The 20,006-nt window shown below is 36.2% G+C and overlaps 1 protein-coding gene across 3 annotated transcripts in view; it reads right to left on the reverse strand.

The window, feature by feature from the left end:
* Positions 1-8,137, reverse strand: part of Gabra1 (gamma-aminobutyric acid type A receptor alpha1 subunit) — a 52,754-nt gene extending 44,617 nt beyond the window's left edge. Inside the window, exons 1-4 of one of the 3 annotated variants that reach the window (XM_029546445.1) lie at positions 7,245-7,351; positions 6,800-6,933; positions 4,873-4,961; positions 1,215-1,324 (exon numbers count right to left, since the gene is read on the reverse strand). In XM_029546445.1, coding sequence (XP_029402305.1) covers positions 1,215-1,324; positions 4,873-4,946 — 184 coding nt within the window. In that variant the 5' untranslated portion in view covers positions 4,947-4,961; positions 6,800-6,933; positions 7,245-7,351. Of the gene's footprint in view, positions 1-1,214; positions 1,325-4,872; positions 4,962-6,799; positions 6,934-7,244 lie in introns of all 3 variants that reach the window. The other 2 variants (XM_021212161.1, XM_029546446.1) reach the window with 2 other exon arrangements.
* Between the last annotated feature and the right edge of the window lie 11,869 nt (positions 8,138-20,006).

Consider the following 20,006-nt stretch of genomic DNA (forward strand, 5'->3'; position numbering starts at 1 on the left):
TATATATATATATATATATATATATATATATATATATATAAAAGTCTGAAACTCTGATATTTTTCTCTTAACATGTAATAATAATATGCAAGCTATGTAATTTTAGTTGGGGTCTGTGAATGTAACTCAAGAGTAAGATAGGTCTAGCGTGTGCCAAGTCCTTCATTCCAGTCCCATTTCTGAACAATAATGAATGAATGAATGAATGAATGATTCTAAATCCATGATAACATTTTTTTTTTTGAAAAGCAGTGTTTGAGTTCTTTAGCTTAGTTTTCTTTATGTGTTCTAACTTAAAAGGAGGCTTCTCATACTGCTAATTAAATGTTACTATTGGCTTCTGCTGCTTTGAAGAGGTGACAAATCAGCTGGAACTTAGAGTCATAGAGTGGTATGTTGGTTTCCTGTGAGACTTGGAATTTCAGCTCCTTTCCTTGCTTTGTTTTACTTTAAGATGAATATTTTGATTGGCTTCAATTGCCTTTACTCAAATACATGAGGTTTGTGTTATTTTTTCAAGGATTATTGTGTGAGTATACATGTGTGTATATCTATTACATATATATATATATATATATATATATATGTATATATGTATATTTGTATATATATATATCATCAAACATTAATTTCCCTCAAACAAATTCATTAGTCAATTAATCAACTAATTATTTTTAAAGAAGCACTAAAATTTACTAGAGAGAACTAGAGAATTATATTCAAATACATGGTTAAAAATTAAAATATTACCATCTATTTTATTCACTTTTGGTCATAGATATGGGGTCATATAACACAAAGATATGATTGGCTACACAATCTTCTAAAATAAGTATTTCCAGCATAGAATTATAGATACCCTTTTGAATTCAGTACAGATATAAGAGGTGAAGCTAATAAATCTTATACTGAAAGGGAGAATATTATCATTTTTGTACAATCAATTTATTAAACAGAAAAAAAGTGTTTGCAAAAATATGTATCTCTTTTGTGTCATTGTGAGAATTTTGTGCCTGTTCATCACTATATATAGCTATGTGCACAAAATGATCTTAGTAAATCGAATTAGCACTGTGTGGACTATTAAAATATGATGAATTATCAGTCAAAACGCTAACATTTTTATTTACTGCTTGAAGAGAAATTAGAGATAAATAGGTAAATATTTAATAATACTAAACTTTCTCAAAGAAGAATGTGAGAGTGCAACTCACCTCCCAAGCCTGGTCTCAGACGGTTGTCATAACCGTCCAGCAGTCGGTCCAAAATCCTTGTGAAGACAGTGGTGTTGTCTTTAAGTTCATCTTGGGAGGGCTGTCCATAGCTGAGGGAAGGATATAGAAAATAATAGCATCAAATTTCCACTAAAACCTCTTGTGATTCAATACCTTCCTCAGAGTTTCTTACTTTACTTGCTATTGGGAGTTTGAACGTCACTGTGACTCTGGCCCTTGTCTCCTCTGTGGCCTCATCGGTGGTAGGCTTTTAGTTTTAATATAGAAAATGAGTTCTAACTCTACGTCTTCAGCTCTCAGCACAGCAAGTTCTAGAAGAGTCATACCTTCTCTGAGCAAACAAGACTGTTAACTCATATTACAAGAAACATTTTGGAGACCTTGATCTAAATTATTTATCATCTACGTATGTATATGTGAGTTACACAACGAATTCAAGGGTTCTTTTTTATTTAGTATGCAAATTTTTAAGTATCAAAACTCCTTCCAGTCCTTTCCATACATTTTTACTTTTGACACTTTTGGATGTTCTTTTAAGATATTTAGTAAAGGAAGATACATCAATCATTTATTATTTTATTTATATTTTTATGGGTGTATTGATTTCCCTTAAGATGTATGAAACAATGGAGATTCATTCAAACCTTTATTTTCTTTAACTTCAGTCATTTCTGGGATTAAACATAATAGAACTATTGGGAAAAACCAAAACTTGATGTAAGATGCACTCTAGATATAAGGTGGCATTGTGTTTTAAGACACAACTACTTAAGGGCAAAGCAGAGGTCAGAAATGAGTTTTTTTCACTTTCTGGAATAACACTTTATTTTCAACCTTCTGTAGAGGAACGGCCATTCCTGTTCTTTCTGTTTGGGGCTATAGTCTCTCAGTATTATTATTCTAGCTTTCAACCTCATAGGGCGACACTTTCCATAACTTGTGTTTCTTATATCTACCAGTCTATTATCTATGCAGAATTAATCGTGTATTATGTAATGACCAGCATGACACTTTCAAATCCTCAGAGAGAAGCAATTTCTATCTTAGAAAAAAAATTACACTTGCTGACAAATCTCAGTGAAAGCTCTGACCCTGAATGAAAAGCTTAAGTGGGTACAGGGTGTAAAATTAAGAAAGGGTAATAAATCTATATACTTTATATTTAAATTTTAGTATTCCTTTTGTTTCACTTGTACATAGTTATATGGTTAATAAATAAATGTGAGCAAAATAATGGTGTTTTAGACCAGAATTCACTTTTTTGACAGGGGTGCCAAATATAACCTATTTTCACCTCAGAAGCAAATGCTGTTTTGCAAGTAATTAATTTCGTATAAGCAAAATTCAGACCACTTCTCTTTTTCTTAATTTTATAAAATTTTATTTAAAACTTGCAGATAAATAAAACACCATTCACCAAATTAACCGCAGTCAATAGAAGGGAATAAGGAAGGACTGAATGCAGATAATGGCCACTTTAAAGATGCAAAGTTAATTTGTTTTTCTAGTACTGATTCTCTCATGGATAAATGCAGAAAAGATATTCAATACTGAAAGTATAAACTTTAATGTGACTCTTCACTGCTTCTGTTCTGAATGCCTATTCTAACTGTATAGACGTTAACTGAATTTTATATACTTTCAATGACTGCTTTTCTGGTAAAGTTTTAATTTGATAGTTATAAGAAAAATTTCTCTATGGTACTAAATATATGGAATTTATTTCCTCAAGACCATTTTTCATTCCATTAAATTAAACATTAATCCATCCATGTCACACAGATCAAGAGCTTATTCTCATTTAGCAAAATTAAACACCTTGCTGTTTCATTTTTCTTAAATCAAGTTCTCAGTGAGATTGTGAATTCCTGCGTGTCTCATTGGCAGATGACAGCAGTAAGGTAAAAGCAAGATTGGTTTTCTGAAAGTGAATATTTGTAAAAATTCAATGTCACAAAACCAAATGCCATCCATCATCTTTCAAGGACACTGGAAGGTCATCTTGATAAAGACAAAGAGATGGGAACACACCTAGGGATTCAGGAAACCCTCCATAGAGAAAACTCTTGGGGAGAAAGCAATGAAATTAGGAAAGAAAAGGGTGATGAGTTAAGAGAAACATCAGAAGGTGGTTAGACTGCTAATACAACCCTCAGAATCCCTGGTATCTGTTACCTTTATCTGTGCGTGTGTTCCCACAGCTTACGTAAAACACAAGAAATCCTTTTAGCTTATGAATCTTGCTGCCAGCAATTGTTTGAATGGGAACGCAAATACCAAAGAGATCAGCCCCTTCCCAAACAAAACCAGTCCTCTTATTCCATTTGGAATGGGAATCTTTCTTTACTGTGATTTTGTAATCAGTCTCATCTTCAACCTTATATCTAATATCCTATTTAAATTACACCTGCCACAGAACTTTAGGAGAAGGACTAAGATGGCTTGGGGGGGGGGCATAAATACTGATAACAACACAGAGTGCCCTACACTGAATACTCATTTTGAAGAGAAATGTCAGCTACTGAACCTGCTTTTGATTCCACATGAACAACTCTGTAATAAAACACTGTGCGCTAACTCCATCTACAGGTCATTATAATAGTAACACTCAATATAATTTTTCAAAAATCACTGATCACTTAACTCCTGAAATTAAGAGTACCAGAGAGTAAAGTGTATCTTGTTCTTCTGATATTTGTTTATGCGATAATACTAAAAAATAACACAGCCAGCATCTCATTTTAAACTAATCCTCAGAAATTTTGGCTTTTCCAGGCAATTCCATATCTCTGATTTTTATTCATAAAGATTCACTTCCTATTACACTTCAAGGAGTTTAGGATTTTATTATATGCTGAATACCTTTTAATGAGGCATAAGTATAGACTAGACAAAAGAACTATTAAAGTAGAGAACAATATAAAATATTTGATCATTTAGATAGCTGCTATTACAATCTCATGTTCTTTATTGGATCATTAGGAAATACATTTATTAGTTCAACTTACTGAAATTTATTCACAACACTTCTTAGTATTAATACTAGATGAACAAAATTTAAGTTTTATCTAGAATTTTACAACAGTCATCTGGTATATTCTATCTCTATTGATTTTATTAACCATGGTTTAAAACACAATATGCATGTGTTTATAGTCATGTGGCATTCAAGTTATAAATATTATTTTAACTTATTTTTATTCTAAAAATAAATAATTTTAACTCCCATGCTTTTGTGAGTTACTCTATGATTTTGCAAATGGTTAGACATTTCCTGTTGAAAAATTAACTTATAACTATCTAGTAACTTTCCCCATAAATTAGGAAACTATATATTTTTTGCTCAGTTACAAATGAAAACTGAAAAGTTCAGTTTCAGACTTAGGAGTTGAATTCATACATTTCTTAGTTTAAATTTAAAGATAAAGCTTGTTAAGTGTATTCTCGTGAGCATCCAAACAAGAAAGTTATTTTCATGTTCTATTCTTCTTTAGTCTTAGCTGAAATTTTATTGCAGTAAAGTTTTCTGAATTCCCTTAGTCATGAATTCATCCATGGACAATTTTCTTCCCCCTGATGGAATAAATAAAAAAAATTACAGAAATTGTCATGCAGATTTTAAAGAAAATGCCCCCACCTTCTTCCCGACAGTGTGCTCAGAATGAGGGTCCAGGCCCAAAGACAGTCAGAGAGACCCCGACTTTTCTTCATCACGGGCTTGCACAGCTGAAAAGTGGAATAAGTAGAGATCAATGTGTCTTGCAAGAAACATCAGGTTATAACCACTAGGGCTGACTGAGGCAGTTCCGATGAATGCTTTGAAGTCAGGAAATGACCTCACTGGAATATGACACTCATTGGAAGCAATGGAACCTGGCCCATCCACTCCTCACCTTCCGTACCACCTTTCCACTCAGAAATGTACCAGTATTTTAATTTATCTTATAAAAGTTGAAATGCTTTCAGGTGACAAAATTACTCAATACTAAAGCTGTGTGAGTTGGTTTCTAGAGTAGCCTTTGCATTTCCATTACTTGCTGATTTATTCTTTTTGCTGTTTATTGTCTAAAAAGAAAAAAAAAAATGACCTTTCTGATTCAGGTCCCTGAGGCAGAATCTGTACTGAAAGGTTTAAACTTGGTGTCTCTAACAGGAGGGCATGTGGGTAAGTGGGATCTAGTAGGCTAACACCTCTGTTGACAGAATGCATCACTGAATTCTGGAGGTACCTTGATTTCAGAAGCAACTGTATTTGCCTCTTTATAAAAACCATTGGAAACACACTGTTGAATGCCAGAGTCGTGCTTCTCCTCTGTGGTTGTTAAATATGCTCACTAATGTTTCTGTGAAGCTAAAGGATATACTTTAAAGGCAGGCCATGTGCTTCTCTCTCTCTCTCTCTCTCTCTCTCTCTCTCTCTCTCTCTCTCTCTCACACACACACACACACACCAATGCACACAAACATACCCATACATATCTTGTAAACGTCCTTTAATTTCTTCCAGGGTGCTGCTAGAAAACACTTTGTCTCCAACAGATGGAAGCTTAAGTGGTTTGCTTTGCATGAAAAGGAGGGGATATTTATTCCCACTTAGGTAAATTGCAATCAATCATTATCTGATTGTTGAACTTGGATATGGTAGGAGGATACTGGAGGAATAAATGAGTATGGAACAGAAGAGTTATAGAAATATCTATGTGTGTGTTATACATTCACATAATTATGTGTGTATACATAATTATTAAGCCAAATTTTAAAATCCTGAGCACTACCTGGCTAAAAAGCACATGTAGTTAAATGCATTGAAATTAATCCTGGTCCTACTATGAAAAACTATTACATGTATTTTATTTTCCCACTTTCTTGAATCTTAACTCCTTAGTAGGGTCAGTCATGAATAGATGGAAGCTTTATAAAACCCAGTTTTTTTTTTTTTTGTTTTTTTTTTACATTATACATTCTCAAGTTCCATGTGGTATGTATGCCTTTAAATACATCAACAAAATGCTTTCCACAGTCTCCCGGATCATTCCAATCAGTAAGAACCATCACAGATAGTCATGTAAGCAGGGAAGCAGAATTCATTTAGAATGAAATTATGTAGAGATAAGCACTGTGAGCTTCCTCATAGCATTCTCTTAATTCAGTGACCAGTTTTGACACACATCAGTAGAATATGACAGGGTAACTTGGATAAATATCATTATGTTAAAATATTGCATCCAAATGGCACAATGGTAATTCTTCCTTTAAAGCATGTTTTAAGATCTGTTTTGAAAAGGAAACAACTTCTCTTAACCCTATTAATCTCCACTGAGTCTAGATAAGGAAAGAAAGTCTTGAATGGGTGAGAGAAAGAGATTCCCATGACAAGACACCATAGCTTTTGCACTCTTCTCATATTTGCAGAAAAACAAACCTGCCATGGCACTTCAGTTGTGGAGGAAGAAAGTTTCTTGCGAATACAAACATAACAGTTGAAAGGGAGCAACACGAAGCTGTCTCTTGCCCCCTTTCCACCTCCATCCTTCCCCTCCCTAGAAACATGCTCCACTACCCACCTCCCCTGCCACCCAGAGCAAGTAAGTTCAGCTTCTCATTTCCAGAATTGGGAGAGACCCCTACACCAGAGGGCATTTCAGCTGCGGTGGCTGGAAAGGGGAGACGTGTTCAAAGCAGGGTGAGCCAGTCTTCCCTAGAATGGAGCAGAGAGACAGGTTTTTCGGTCCTAACCTCTTAACTTTAGCTGATGGCAACCCCCAGAGCCACTCCCCAACTCACCGCAGCTCCCCTTGGACAGAGAAAAAAAAGAAGAAAAGAAAAGAAAAAAGAGAGAAAGAGAAAAGAAGAAGAAAGAGAGATCAAAACAACATGTCACCACCCACCCCTTAGGGTACATTCTAATCTGCCTTAAAGAGGAGAGCAGGAAGAGAGAGAGAGAGAGAAATCTACTCCTATACGGCTGCAGTTTTCACCCTGAAAGAAGAAAACATTCCTTGTTTCTACCTGCTCCCAGCTTCAGCTCCTGTCCTGCTCCAGCTCGCTTTCCCACTAGAACATCTCTGCCTCTCCAGCTAGGACAAAAGCAGGTTGCAAGCTCTGGGCGATCGTGGTCCGAAGTCTCACTTACCTCGGGGCCCCCTCTGGGCACCGGATTGCTCCAGACCCGGGAGAAAAGTGTGGGAGAGAGGATCGCGGTGAGTCGGAGCTGCGCGAGTCTGCGAGCGCGGGCGCGCCGGGCGGAGGGCGTCCTCGCGCCGCGCTCACTCACACGGTCTGAGGTATCATGGACTCTGCGTGCTCCTGCACTGGAGATTTCATACCCAAATTTGCTTCCCAATATCCAATCTGCAGCTATACAACAAAAGATTTCTCTGTACCGAGACAGTAGTAATACGTCCCAGCGCAAACCGGATGTGAAATAGGCGGTGACTTCATGCCAGAGAGATTTTATTTTAGAAAGGAAGGTGGTACCAGCCACTGGATCTGGACACCAATCCGCCCATTTTTTATATGCAGCGCAATTTAACTTGCACTCTGGCCCTAATCCCCGTCTCTGTAGCTGCCGGCTCAAATCCTTCTTCAATCTGCTGCAAGCATTCCTCTATTTTTGGGGGGAAGGGGGGCTGAAAAATGGGGGAAGGGAAGGGTAGAAAGGGTTAGACATGGGGGGCCACTCTTAGGATCTTTTCTCTCTTGAGATTTATGAGCACACTCTTCTAAGGTGTGCTCATTAAAGCACAACCGATCCTGGTAACTCTGCTACCTCTGATCAAATATTTAACCACTGCATTCATATGAATGAACGCAAGCTACGAAGCAGCAGGGAGATGTAGGCTTACACGTGTGGAGAGCGCTCTGTCCTCGACTTGCTCTCCCTCGCACACTCCCACACATATGGCTAAATCCCTGCATGTTGCAGAACCAGGACGAGTGAGGGACAGCAGGAAGAACCCTGTCTGCTAGGGAACGGCCCCTGGGCTTAGAGTCCTTCATACTTTGTCAGATTCTGAGTGCATTGCATCCCGCCTTTCATCTACAGCATAGAGGACAGCCAGACAGGCTTCGCAATCGGGTTTTTAACCTTTGCGTGCGTTGTCCTGAAAAAGCACAGACACCCTTAACTCTGAATTTTGCAAGGTTCTCGAACATGGAATATTTAACTTTACATAAATCATTTCTGGGTTTGAGAGGCATATCTCCATTTCCGGAAACATGCCTTTGCCCTGAACTCCATCGTTTTCTGTTCAGAAAAATGGGGGGGGGGTGATTTTTAGAAGTGGGGGAAAGCTTCTACTTATTTTTTTCTTCTTCTCTGCCCTCTTTTCTTACCTTCCCTGGGAGTCCTCCACCCACAGATAACTATACACGCAGGATGTGTGTGTGTGTGTGTGTGTGTGTGTGTGTGTGTGTGTGTGTGTGTGTTCGACATGTTCCTGAGGGATTTTCAAGGACTGAGCAATGACTGTGGTTCCTTGCTCGGGTTTTGTGAATGGCTTCTAGCTCAGGTCATGGGTGCTGTCTTCCTCGGGGTGCTAGTAGACAATGGCCAGCATGTCCAAGAGCTGCTTTTCAGCACTTTAAAACCACATGGGGAGGAGGTGCTGAAAATATGAGGCATCCTCATGTCATTCATACTTCTGGTAGATGAAGTCCGAATTTGGGTAAACCCACTGACCATTTTCTTCTAGTGCACTTCTGGCCGAGAAGAAATTTAAAATAGAGGCTGAGTCTTGTCCAAAACATTAAAGGGGCGTGGGACCAACTAGCCAGCACCAAACACTCCTGTGTTTAGCATTCTACAAGTTGTTCTTGGCGTATGCTGCAAGGAAATCAGCTTATAAGATAAAACCTTAAGCTAGGCAGTTGCAATAACGTGGCCCTCACAGTCAAGGACCACATTCATGATGTGACTTTGTTCTCTGGCTTTTGGTGTGTGTGTGAGAATTGCTAACAAGGAATTTTGGAGATAAACGTTTGGAAAATGGGTTTGAGGACTGACTCGAGGCATCTCTCTTGAAACAGTAATAATTGCCAGCAAAGCACACAACAAGGGTCGATGCACTCTTAAATACCAACAAATACTGCCATTCCCTTGTGTGGCAGAGCTCCACTTATCAATTAGTTACTTGTTCACTGGGCAAGCTGTAAAGCAAAACTGACTTTACTGAAGTCCTGAAACCCCAAGTTACCAACTATAAAGCATTTTCTTATGTCTCCACAGTTTGCTAACATTACATAGTTTCAGTGCCTTAAAAAAAAAGTCATAAAATATGACTTTTAAAAATGTCTTTCCTTCTCCTGACAAAATTGTTGTAACTCCTTTTACAGTTCTCAACAAATTGAGGAAATTTTTGGCTTTTTCCTCTAATGTCACACAACTAAATCTCTCTATTAATTATGATTTTGCAAACACGTGGCCCTGAAATGTTATTATTTGAGAAAACTCTGAGAACAATTTCAATCACATATGTTTTGTACCACTACAGCTGCATGTAACTCTATAGCATTTCCATACCCTAGAAAAATACATTAAAAATTATGGGGCTAGATTTTAATGCAGAAATAAAAGTGCCCCTTAAAATAAAATATAACATAGAACAGATTACATCATTCTCATAAAATATATTATTTAAAATACTGATAACTTGACAGTTACCAAAACATTACCCAACATTCTAAACAATTAATGCATTTATAGTTTCCCATCTGAGATATTAATATATCCCCACATTTCAAATATTAAAACACAAAAATTAATAAGAAGAAAACTATTATATAATGTCCCATTTCATTAATGATTTTTGACAGCTGCTGGCATCGTACATTTCCTCTTATATCTGGAATAAATCCTTTCAAAGTGTGTATACCTGACAAAGTAAGTTATTGAAATAGCAAAAATTATGATTTCGAACATTTCTGAGTGTTTACTTTGTAAAATTATATCCCATTTGTTTAGCATATCACATTCAACTTCTTTCTTAAAACAAACCTTAATATAGCCATTTTATAAATCTTTCGTACTCATGGCTTACAAAGATCAAAACATTTGTCCAAGGTCATTTGGATCATGAGTTATCAATTCTAATATAGAATCTAAATTTAGGAATTCAAGTTCACTTGCTCATTCATACTTATACACAACTGTTTCTTCACTGCGAGTCCCTGTGCCCCTACAAATGTGCCCCTACACATATACTTGGCCATTTAGGTCAGTCACAGATATCAATGCACATTTTAATTTCAAAATTATCTAGTATTAAAAGTTAACAGAAGATTGGAGAGTAAGTAAATATTCATAACAAGAGTATTTATTTTGAGGACAAGTTTGCTGAGAACATACAATTTCACTTTTATTTCAGATTTTTATTGTTATTTACCATCTTTCTCATGAAGCCAGTGGCCAATGTCCCAAATACCAATAGTTTTCAGCAGGAGGGCTCTGAGGTAAAACCTAGAATCAGAGATGCTAGGCAGGCCAAATACCTTTGTCTCTAGTGTTAAAGTCTGGTACACATTGCTTTTTCTGTCATTTTAAATGGCAGAAAGCCCTGACCTAATTGAACCTGTGACACTGAATCTATTCAACAGAAAACTGCTTTTACTTTATCAACTAAAAGTGTAGTTAGTGAGAGGAAAAATAATGAATGTTCTCATTCATTCAGTGAAGTTTTTAACATTTACAAATATCTGAGGTAAAAATAAAACATAAGTACAAATAAATCAGCTTTATTGACGTTCAAAAAGATATTGGCATGGCTAAGGTATATGTGTGCTGAAAATAATTCTCAATATTAACATATGGTTAATAATCCATAATAATAAGTGTAAAGGATGTACTTGAATAGCTATAATTATCAATATGTAAATGAATAACTATATACAGTATTCCCAAATTTACTAATTTTACTAGTATATAATACAGGCCACCTTACTTAGTGAACCATATAAGTATATTGTACAGAATATTCCTTCTTGTATAATTGATAATGAATTAAAAAAAATTTTAAATGGGAAAACTTTGTGCTTTAATTGACATCCAGGATAGACGCACAGTTTGATGTTTGTACATATTAAAGGACATGTGAATATGATATAAAACCATAAATAAAATAGATTATTTGACTCACTGGTGTCTTACAGTCTGAAGGTGCAGAATAGTTACTCCCGTAAGAACATTTGCTAATAATATTTTCAGAAAAGGTAAATAATTATAAATTTATATATTAGTATACAATAGTATACAAATATGCACATATATATATATATATATATATATATATATATATATATACATATCTCCCATGTAGCAGCTCTGTGACAGGGTATATTACCAAGGTTCTCCAAACCTCATTAATTGAAATTTTCTAGCACAGTTATAGTACCCTACATTTGAGTTGCAGCATTGTGTGGGAAAATATCACATTTGACTCTTTTGTTGGAAACATAAATTGTTTCTAATGACTGCACATTTCTTTTCTCTTTATCCCTTACTGCATTTGTTTACTGTAATTTGGTATGTCTTGTAAAAGCCTAGGCACATAACTCATAGCACTAGGATGAGCATTTACGTTTACATGAGACTAAAATTGCAAAAGAGAGGTCATCACACAAGAAGTTAGGAGAAGGTAACCTTCATGCTATCTTAATCCAAGGACTATATTCTTATTTGGAACATTTTTGGACAAAAATAGTGGTTCTCAGTATATCTTTTTTAGGAATAGATTTTTTTCCCCATAGTTCTGAAAGTATAAGGCCTCATAGAATCCTCCTAGCACATGGTCCATCCAGAGCTACTTCATGAAAACATAGATTTTTCCAAGAATATACTTAAAACATGGTCTTCTTTGTGTAATTAAAAAATAACATATACGCATGTGCAGGAGTCATGAACAATTTAATAGTTATTTAAGTAGGGCACTCTTGAGGTTCCCTCTGTTGATAATTTTCAATACAGTGACTCACACATCATAACCTGGATTCACCCGTGTTCTTTAAAAGACTTTTCACAGATGTTAAATCCAGCAACTCAAGTAGATTAAATTCAGATTTATTTAGAATTGAATGAAGTGATAAGCTGAGAGCAAGAAGTGATTTTATTCATTTAAAAATAAATAGTCTTCATATTGCCCAAAATCTGAAAAAGGGTTTTCTGCTTTGTAGATTCACTTGGCAATTTGAAGACAATGAGATAAGTCAGAAAGAAGGTATGAAAATAGACAATTATTAAAATATCTTCTCTGCATGATATTTTAAAATGCAATTTCAGACCCATGCTAAATGACCCAAATGAAGAAACATACATTATTAGTAGAACAGTATTAAGATAAAACCAAATGAGAACACATTTTAACTGTAAATATGGATACACATCTATTTCTCTGTTGTTTCTTAGGCAAATGAGATAAATAAATACTCAGTTATCAACATGTATTAAGTGTTTACTATCCAGGGGGAAAAGTTTAGGGTTTTCACTTATCAGAAATAGTAAAGGGAAAGTATAGACAAGCTGGTTTCAAGAGACTACACTTGGTTTATGTAGGGTCTTCTGGTAGGAGTATGATAGGTCTGGCTTACAGTATCCCAAGACTTGAATGTGTTGCTATCTATTATCCTGCTGGACATCTCAGTTCATATATTTGTCCACAATGACCTGAGCATTATAGCCGTATTTGAAAGACTGTTCATCATGCCCTGAATGGTCACAGGATTTGTGGAGAGGATACGCAATGGAAGGATTTACAGAGAACAAAGATCAAGAATTAAGACACTAATGCCCCATCTGTTCAACAGCTCTCACTCAGTTCTTGATGCTTACAATAATTTTGCTTTGTGGAATGAAATGAAAACGTGTGTGGATGTGGATGCCTTTTTATTACAATTGTACATAAATACATCCAAATATAACTAAAGACCTGTGTTAACTGTGGGAAGTGTGAATTAGATTTTACTTACTATAGTTTTCATCCATACAACTCTAGATCGCTGCTACCCTACTCCTTGTCCCCTGTCACATCCCTGCCCCTCACCCTTTCCCTTTATCCTCTGAGATAGTGGAGGCCTCCCTTGGATATTTGCCCGCCCTGGCACATCAAGTTTCTGCAGGGCTATTAGCATCTTTTCCCACTGAGGCCACAAAGAATCCCAGTTACAAGAACTGACTCCACAGACAGGCAACAGCATTAGGGACAGGTAGTCACACTCTTAAAGAAAACTTGTTTTCCTTTTCATGACATCAATCATTCAACATGAGTTGCATAGATATGAGTGGGACTTTGCAACTACCCCTCTCTAATATTTTTCTGGCCTGAGTTTGAACAGATATTGTGGATACTGACTCATCAATGTGAATTTATACACTCAGTGCTCTGTTGTTTCTGAAATACATGGTTTCTAGCATTTTTGCTTACGGATTACTTTCATTGCTTGTGAAGATGATAGCCATTGAAACACACAAAGTGAAAGATGGAGAGTTGTTCAGTGGGCTTGCTGTGGGTCTCTACTCATATTTAGTATTCTGGTCCATATCAGGTAGCCCATTCTTAACTACCTTTAAGAAAAGAACAGAATGAGTTTCAATGATAGTTTCTTAGGTTGTAGAAATTATTAGCTCTTCATTAGGAGCAATACCATGCCAGATACTGAAAAAAGGGTTACTCCAATATAATATTTTTCAATATTTATTATTTTATTTATTTATTTACATTCCCATTGTTCCCCTCAGTCCCCCCTTCCACAATCCCTCATCTCCTTACTCCCCCCCCCGCCTCTGAAAGAGTACTCCCCTTCCCCCAAGAACTCCCCCTTCCTTGAGGTCTCAAGTCTCTTGAGGATTCAGGGCATCTTCTCCCACTAAGGCCTGGCCAGGCAGACCTCTGCTATATTTGCGGTAGGGGCCTAGAACTGGCCCTTGTGTGCTCCAGGTTGGTGGCTCAGTCTTTGGGAGCTCCCTAGGATCTTAGTTAATTGAGACTGCTGGGGCCATTCTCCCTTTCAGCTTCTTCAGTCCTTCCCCTAATTCAATCATAGGGTCCCCAACTTCAGTCCAATGGTTGGATGTTAGTATCTCATCTGTCTCAGTCAGGTGCTGGTAGGGCCTCGCAGGGGACAGCCATGCCAGGCTCCAGTCTGTAAGCACATCATAGTATCAGTAATAGTGTCAGGCCTTGGTGCTGTTCATTGGTCCACCTTTCCTTTAGTTTCTTTTCCATATTTGTCCCTGCAGTTTTTTAGACAGGAACCGTTCTGGGTAAGAAATTTTGACTGTGGGTTAATCACCCTGTCCCTCCACTTTATGCCCTCTCTATCTCCTAGAGATGGGCTCTTTTAATTCCCTGTCACCAATGTTGGGCATTTTGGCTAAGATCCCCTCCATTGAGTCCTTAGAGTCCCTCACCTCCTGGGTCTCTGATACTTTCTAAAGGCCCCCCACTAACCCCACCACACCCTGATGCTGCTTTTCTCCATTCACTCGCTTGGACCTCTGGGCTTCTCTGCTGTCCTCCCCCCATTGTTATAATAGTACTATTTACATGGAGAAAAACTAGATTCAGAAAGTATACAAGACTTTCTCAGGCACACAGGTCTGGATTGTCGCTTTCAACCTTGTATTAAACAAAGCAGTGAAGGAAGCTAAGCAGTGGTGGCACATGCCTTTAATCCCAGTGCTTGGCAGAATCAGGCCTGTGGAGCTCTGTAAGTTCAAGGCCAGCCTGGTTTACAGAGAAAGTTCTAGGAGAGCCAACACTACATAAAGAAATCTGTCTCAAAAAAACAAAACAAATCAAAAACAAAAAACAAAAACAAAAAAAAAACACAAAAGAAACAAAAAACAAAAGAAAGAAAGAAAAGAAAAAGAAGAAATGAAGGAAGGAAGGAAACCAAAACAATGATGACAAAGAACAAAAACAAAAAGGAAAAAGAAAAGGAAAGAAGAGAAACAACTAACAAAAGTAAGAAAGAAAAAAGAAGGTAAATCCCTCTCATATAGTCTATGAAGTTTATCACAAATCATTATCTATATACAGCAAAATATAGTTATGGGTATATCACCAATGGAAACTGTCTTTCATAATATTTAGCAAAAGAATTTGGAGGCAGATCTATCCTTTCTTCTAGGCTTCCTTTTATCCTTTCTTCCATCTTTCTTTGCTTCTTTCTGTTTCTTCCTTTCTTCTTTTCTCTGTTACTTATTTGTTCTTTGAAAATTTCTCTGAACTTTAGCTTTCTTATTTTAAAAGGAAGAATCATATATTCATCATTCATGAACTATTCATAAGTTAATACCTGCATAGTTACTGTATACTTAAACACTCTTAACAACTGGTGGCTATGTTTTCTGTTACCACAGCCTTTGAAAGGCATGCCATCTTCTAGACAGTAACATTTCTTAGGTGGCTTATATTTCCAATGCTGAGACTGAGTTTGGGGATGTTATAATCAAACCAACAGAGGCTTTGCAGTTCATCTGGCATGCTCACATAGAATCCACATATACCACATTGACCATTTAGTTTTCTTCATCGTATAATCGTGGCCTGAAGCAAGGAAGAATTGGCCTTTGCATGGATAGTAAATTCATTATTGCAGAGAAATGATAGTCAGCAGGTGGTCAGACATAAGATATCTAATGCTTAAGGCTGAAAACAGTGAAATGAAACCATAACCCCATAAAAGGAGGTAAAATATGCTCTCTCCAAGCAGTGTCGACTCAACTATTTTGCCAACAAAACAATAGAGGCTAAGTGACAGTATAGGGTGCTTTATATTGGAATCCATAAAATGAAATAAACATAAGTGACATAAAATAATGAATAAATCAGAAGGTAGGAGATGTAACCAACTCTTGTTACTTCTTATTCTTTTTCTGGCAGTTGGAATAGATTTTGCTCAAGAGACTAGCAATTCAGCAAAGTCCAGAGCGCCACTGCAAAACAGGCCATTTATAATGAACTCAGTAAATTCAGAAATTGAAAAGCCAGTTTTTCTACATAGAACTAAGAATCTGGGAATACGATTTCAGAGTTCCAATATTGTTAGTTTAAACATGGAAATGCTTTCACAGGGAACCTCACACTATGTTGAATCAAGTGAAACTTACCAGTGGCCTGAAACCGAAATTAAACACAAATATAAATCGTTACACTGAAAATTAAACAATACTTTTGTCTTCTTTTACATTTCATTTTGTGTCCTAATATAAACTTAATATGTCTGTATTATTCTAATCTATTAAGGTGGAATGAAGCCAGAATCCAAAAAGTATATCTGAAAGGCAGCTGAAATGCTGATCAGTGCTTTCCTTCAGAGGCATGACTTTGAATCAAGTTAAAACACTCTAGTTCCTCTTCCGGTGACCTTGAGACATCATACCTCTAGGAAAACTAGCTGTTTTACAGATTGTTCTAAGTTAGTCTGACAGCCATATGTTTAAATCATGATTTCACTGCCTGAAGAAATTTTTTGTCAGGCTCCCAAACAAGTCATCGAATTTGGTGGAATTGCCCTGTGGCTTGGAGGAACATGGATGGTGAAGGTCAGACAAGGTTCAGAAAGCCTTTGTCAAAAACCTAAGGGGGGGGGGCTCAAATACAGGACTGGCTTCCAGACATACCATGCACATGCTCAGAGAGGAGCTCACAAACTTAACATAGTCCACTGTAAAATGTTGCTGCCTTTGTTCATATTTCCTACAACCAATATGTAATTTGAGTTTAAACAGTGCACAACAACATGAGAAATGTAAAAACAGCAAACAAACAACTTGAAACTATAACAGATAGGTCAGCATTTTCTTTGTTTCAAGATGGAATGCTCTAGAAAAACAGAATGAGAGACCCACAAATAAGCACTGGATGCTCTGTAAACCACTGAATGTGTCTATAAAATCTGATAAGGTCCCTAATGTTCAAGGCAGTCTTTCCTTTTGAAATATTATTACTTTAAAACATCATATATGAAACATAAATATTTAACTAGAAATATTTTCAGAATGTATGTCATCAAATATTTATTAAATCAAATCTATAAAATACAAGGAACAAAACACAATTCCTAGATAACACAGGTAGTTATTTATGCATATCAATTTTGTGTAAAGAGACTCCAGCAATCTTTTTTGGATAGATTTTTTTTAAAATCTGGTTTCCAAATCTAAACCTAAATTTGAGATTTCCCTATGTACCACTATAAGAAAATGCGTGCCTTGTCAGGCTCTTAGCATCATTTTCTGGTGGCTCTTAGCAGAATTCATATCTTTTAGATAGATACTGCTTTAGAGGATCCACAACCCATTTATATAAAATAAAATATACTCAGTGATCTGTTTAGTTGATATTTATAAAAATCTAGATTGATTAAAAAGTTGACTGAAAGAGTTACGATGAATAGTGTCAAGAACATTTAAGGTAGGAAAAATGAGGCAATTTGTTCTATTTTGTATAAAAATGTGCATGAAACTATATTAAATGGACTTCAATGCTTATGTTACAGAAAGACTTGGCCAGCTACAAACAAATAAAGACTCTAAGTTACAGGCACCTATATAAATTAGATTCTATATGAATAGTTTTCCAAAGAAAAATAACAGCTTTTTACATAATACATAGAGTGTGACATGGATTACAAGGTAAAGTACAAATACAAACAAACAAACAAACAAACAAAGAGAAACCCAGCTAAACACTTTAAAAGTATTTTCATACCCAGAAATTAAAATGAATCCCACGTAGAGGGTGAAAAACTTCAATTAATCAAAAGAAAAATCTAGAGTTTGGAATGACAAACTAATAAGAAGTTTATGTTATGGCTAATGAATACAGAAATGAATGTTTGACTGCAATTTTCGTAATGGAGATGTAAACTGAAGCTATATGATATCTGTTAGAAGCCATCTAGGAAAGGCTAAAAGCATACAAGAGACATTCTGGAGATGACACATCGTTTTGCATGACTGCGATGAATAATTCCAAATTGCAAGGCCTTCAAAAATCTCATCTCAGGATTGATTTTTGCAGTTGATATTCCTTTCCTATCATTATTAAATTAAAATAACAATTCCTGGGCAATAGTCTACCGTGTGGGCAGAATTTCTGCAGATCAACAAAGATGTACTGTCTTGTCATAATGCTATGTAGACAAATAGATCATTTCATAATAGTGATTCTATAAAATTCCTAAATTTATACAAGTAAATTTTGAGCCCTTTATAATATAAGGCTGCAATTAGGGCTCTGTTTACTTTCATGTGTGATGGGCAATTGCACTAAGATAGAAAGCAGAATTGAAATATATTTAAATCAGGGAAAACATTTCTTTTAGGCTGTTTTTAAAACCATTATCTGATAACTAGAGGTCATAAACTGAGAATGGACAATTTGTTGTAGGTCCAAGAACAAAAGATAAAATATTAACTAAATTTATCTATAGAAAAATCTCAAAACTAATAAGACACTAGGCAGATTATTTGCCTCTTGACAAAACCATGCTTACTTAATGATATAAAAATTGTTTTAAACTGTTAATGAACCTGTGGGTCTACCAGCAGATAATGAATGTTTAGTTAGATAACTAGTCTTAAGGAAACACATGTAAACATCTCTGTTGTAACTCGCTATTCAATTTATGATTGAACTTGTTGTGAACTTTTTAAAAAAGATGCTTAGAATACCACATGATCATCTATCCCAGAAAAGTACAAGAATTAGGAAGAAGGACAAGAAGAAAAGAGGAAGGGCAGAAGCAGAATAGAAGGAGAATAGATGCAGATCAAAGCTAAGCAGAGAGAGCAGAGGGGGCAGAAAAGAAAGAACAGAGCAGCAGGGCAGAAAGAGTGGACAGCAGAAGCAGGGTGAAGCAGAGGATGAGCAGGAGCAGAACAGGGAGGGCAGGCAGGGAAAACAGGCAGAGAACAGAAGAGACAGCAGGGCAGAGCAGAGAGAGCAGGTAGGCTTCTTATCATGAGATGGGGATTTTCTTAACAGCAGGTTTCTTACTGACAAGAAGAGGGCTTTTTCATGCTTAATTAAAAGGTCACTTTCTCTTTCTTTGCTCAATAAGGGTTGGAGCTTATTTTTTACCCACAATGAGTGAGTTTTTTCTGTGTTGGTGCTTGCTCAATGAAACCTATTCATGGGCTTTTACTCCATCCATCAAATATATGCATGCATATATGTATGTATGATATATGCTACACATATATCTAGCAGGAGATCATATATGTAATATATATATTAAGTATAGGTATATGTATGTAAGTATGCATATATACTTGTAGAGTGGATGAGACAGGTGATCCGGCCTGACATGAATGTGTGTATGAATGTGTGTATCTATGCATATTTGCTTATGTAAAAGCATTTGTTTTTCTGTCAGCATGACTTTCTTTTCCTGGCTCACTAAAAGTTAATTGCTCCAAGCCTCCTTCTCGACTTGCCAATGAGATGAGAGTTTTCCAGACAAAAGAGAAAGGAGCCTTACCAATAAATCCTCTACTGACTCCTCTGCTGTTTCACAGCACAGCATATGTTAACTGCCATGAATTATAAAGTAACTTTATATGGTAAATAAGAGTTAAGTTTTTCAGCCTTTATTCAAGCAGAGAATTACAAAGTAAATAATAAGAGAGTTAAAGAGATGAAGCACAGCACAGTAAGAAAGAGTTAAGATTTTACAGAACAGTAAGAGTTTAATTTTCTATAAGGCCAGAGATCATCAGTCTTTTGGCCTGTGTCTGAGGTTGTGTCTTGCTTTAAACCAATCAACCTGGCA

The sequence above is a fragment of the Mus pahari genome, chromosome 14 (genome assembly GCF_900095145.1).
Source record: "Mus pahari chromosome 14, PAHARI_EIJ_v1.1, whole genome shotgun sequence".
Classification (NCBI taxonomy): Eukaryota; Metazoa; Chordata; class Mammalia; order Rodentia; family Muridae; genus Mus; species Mus pahari.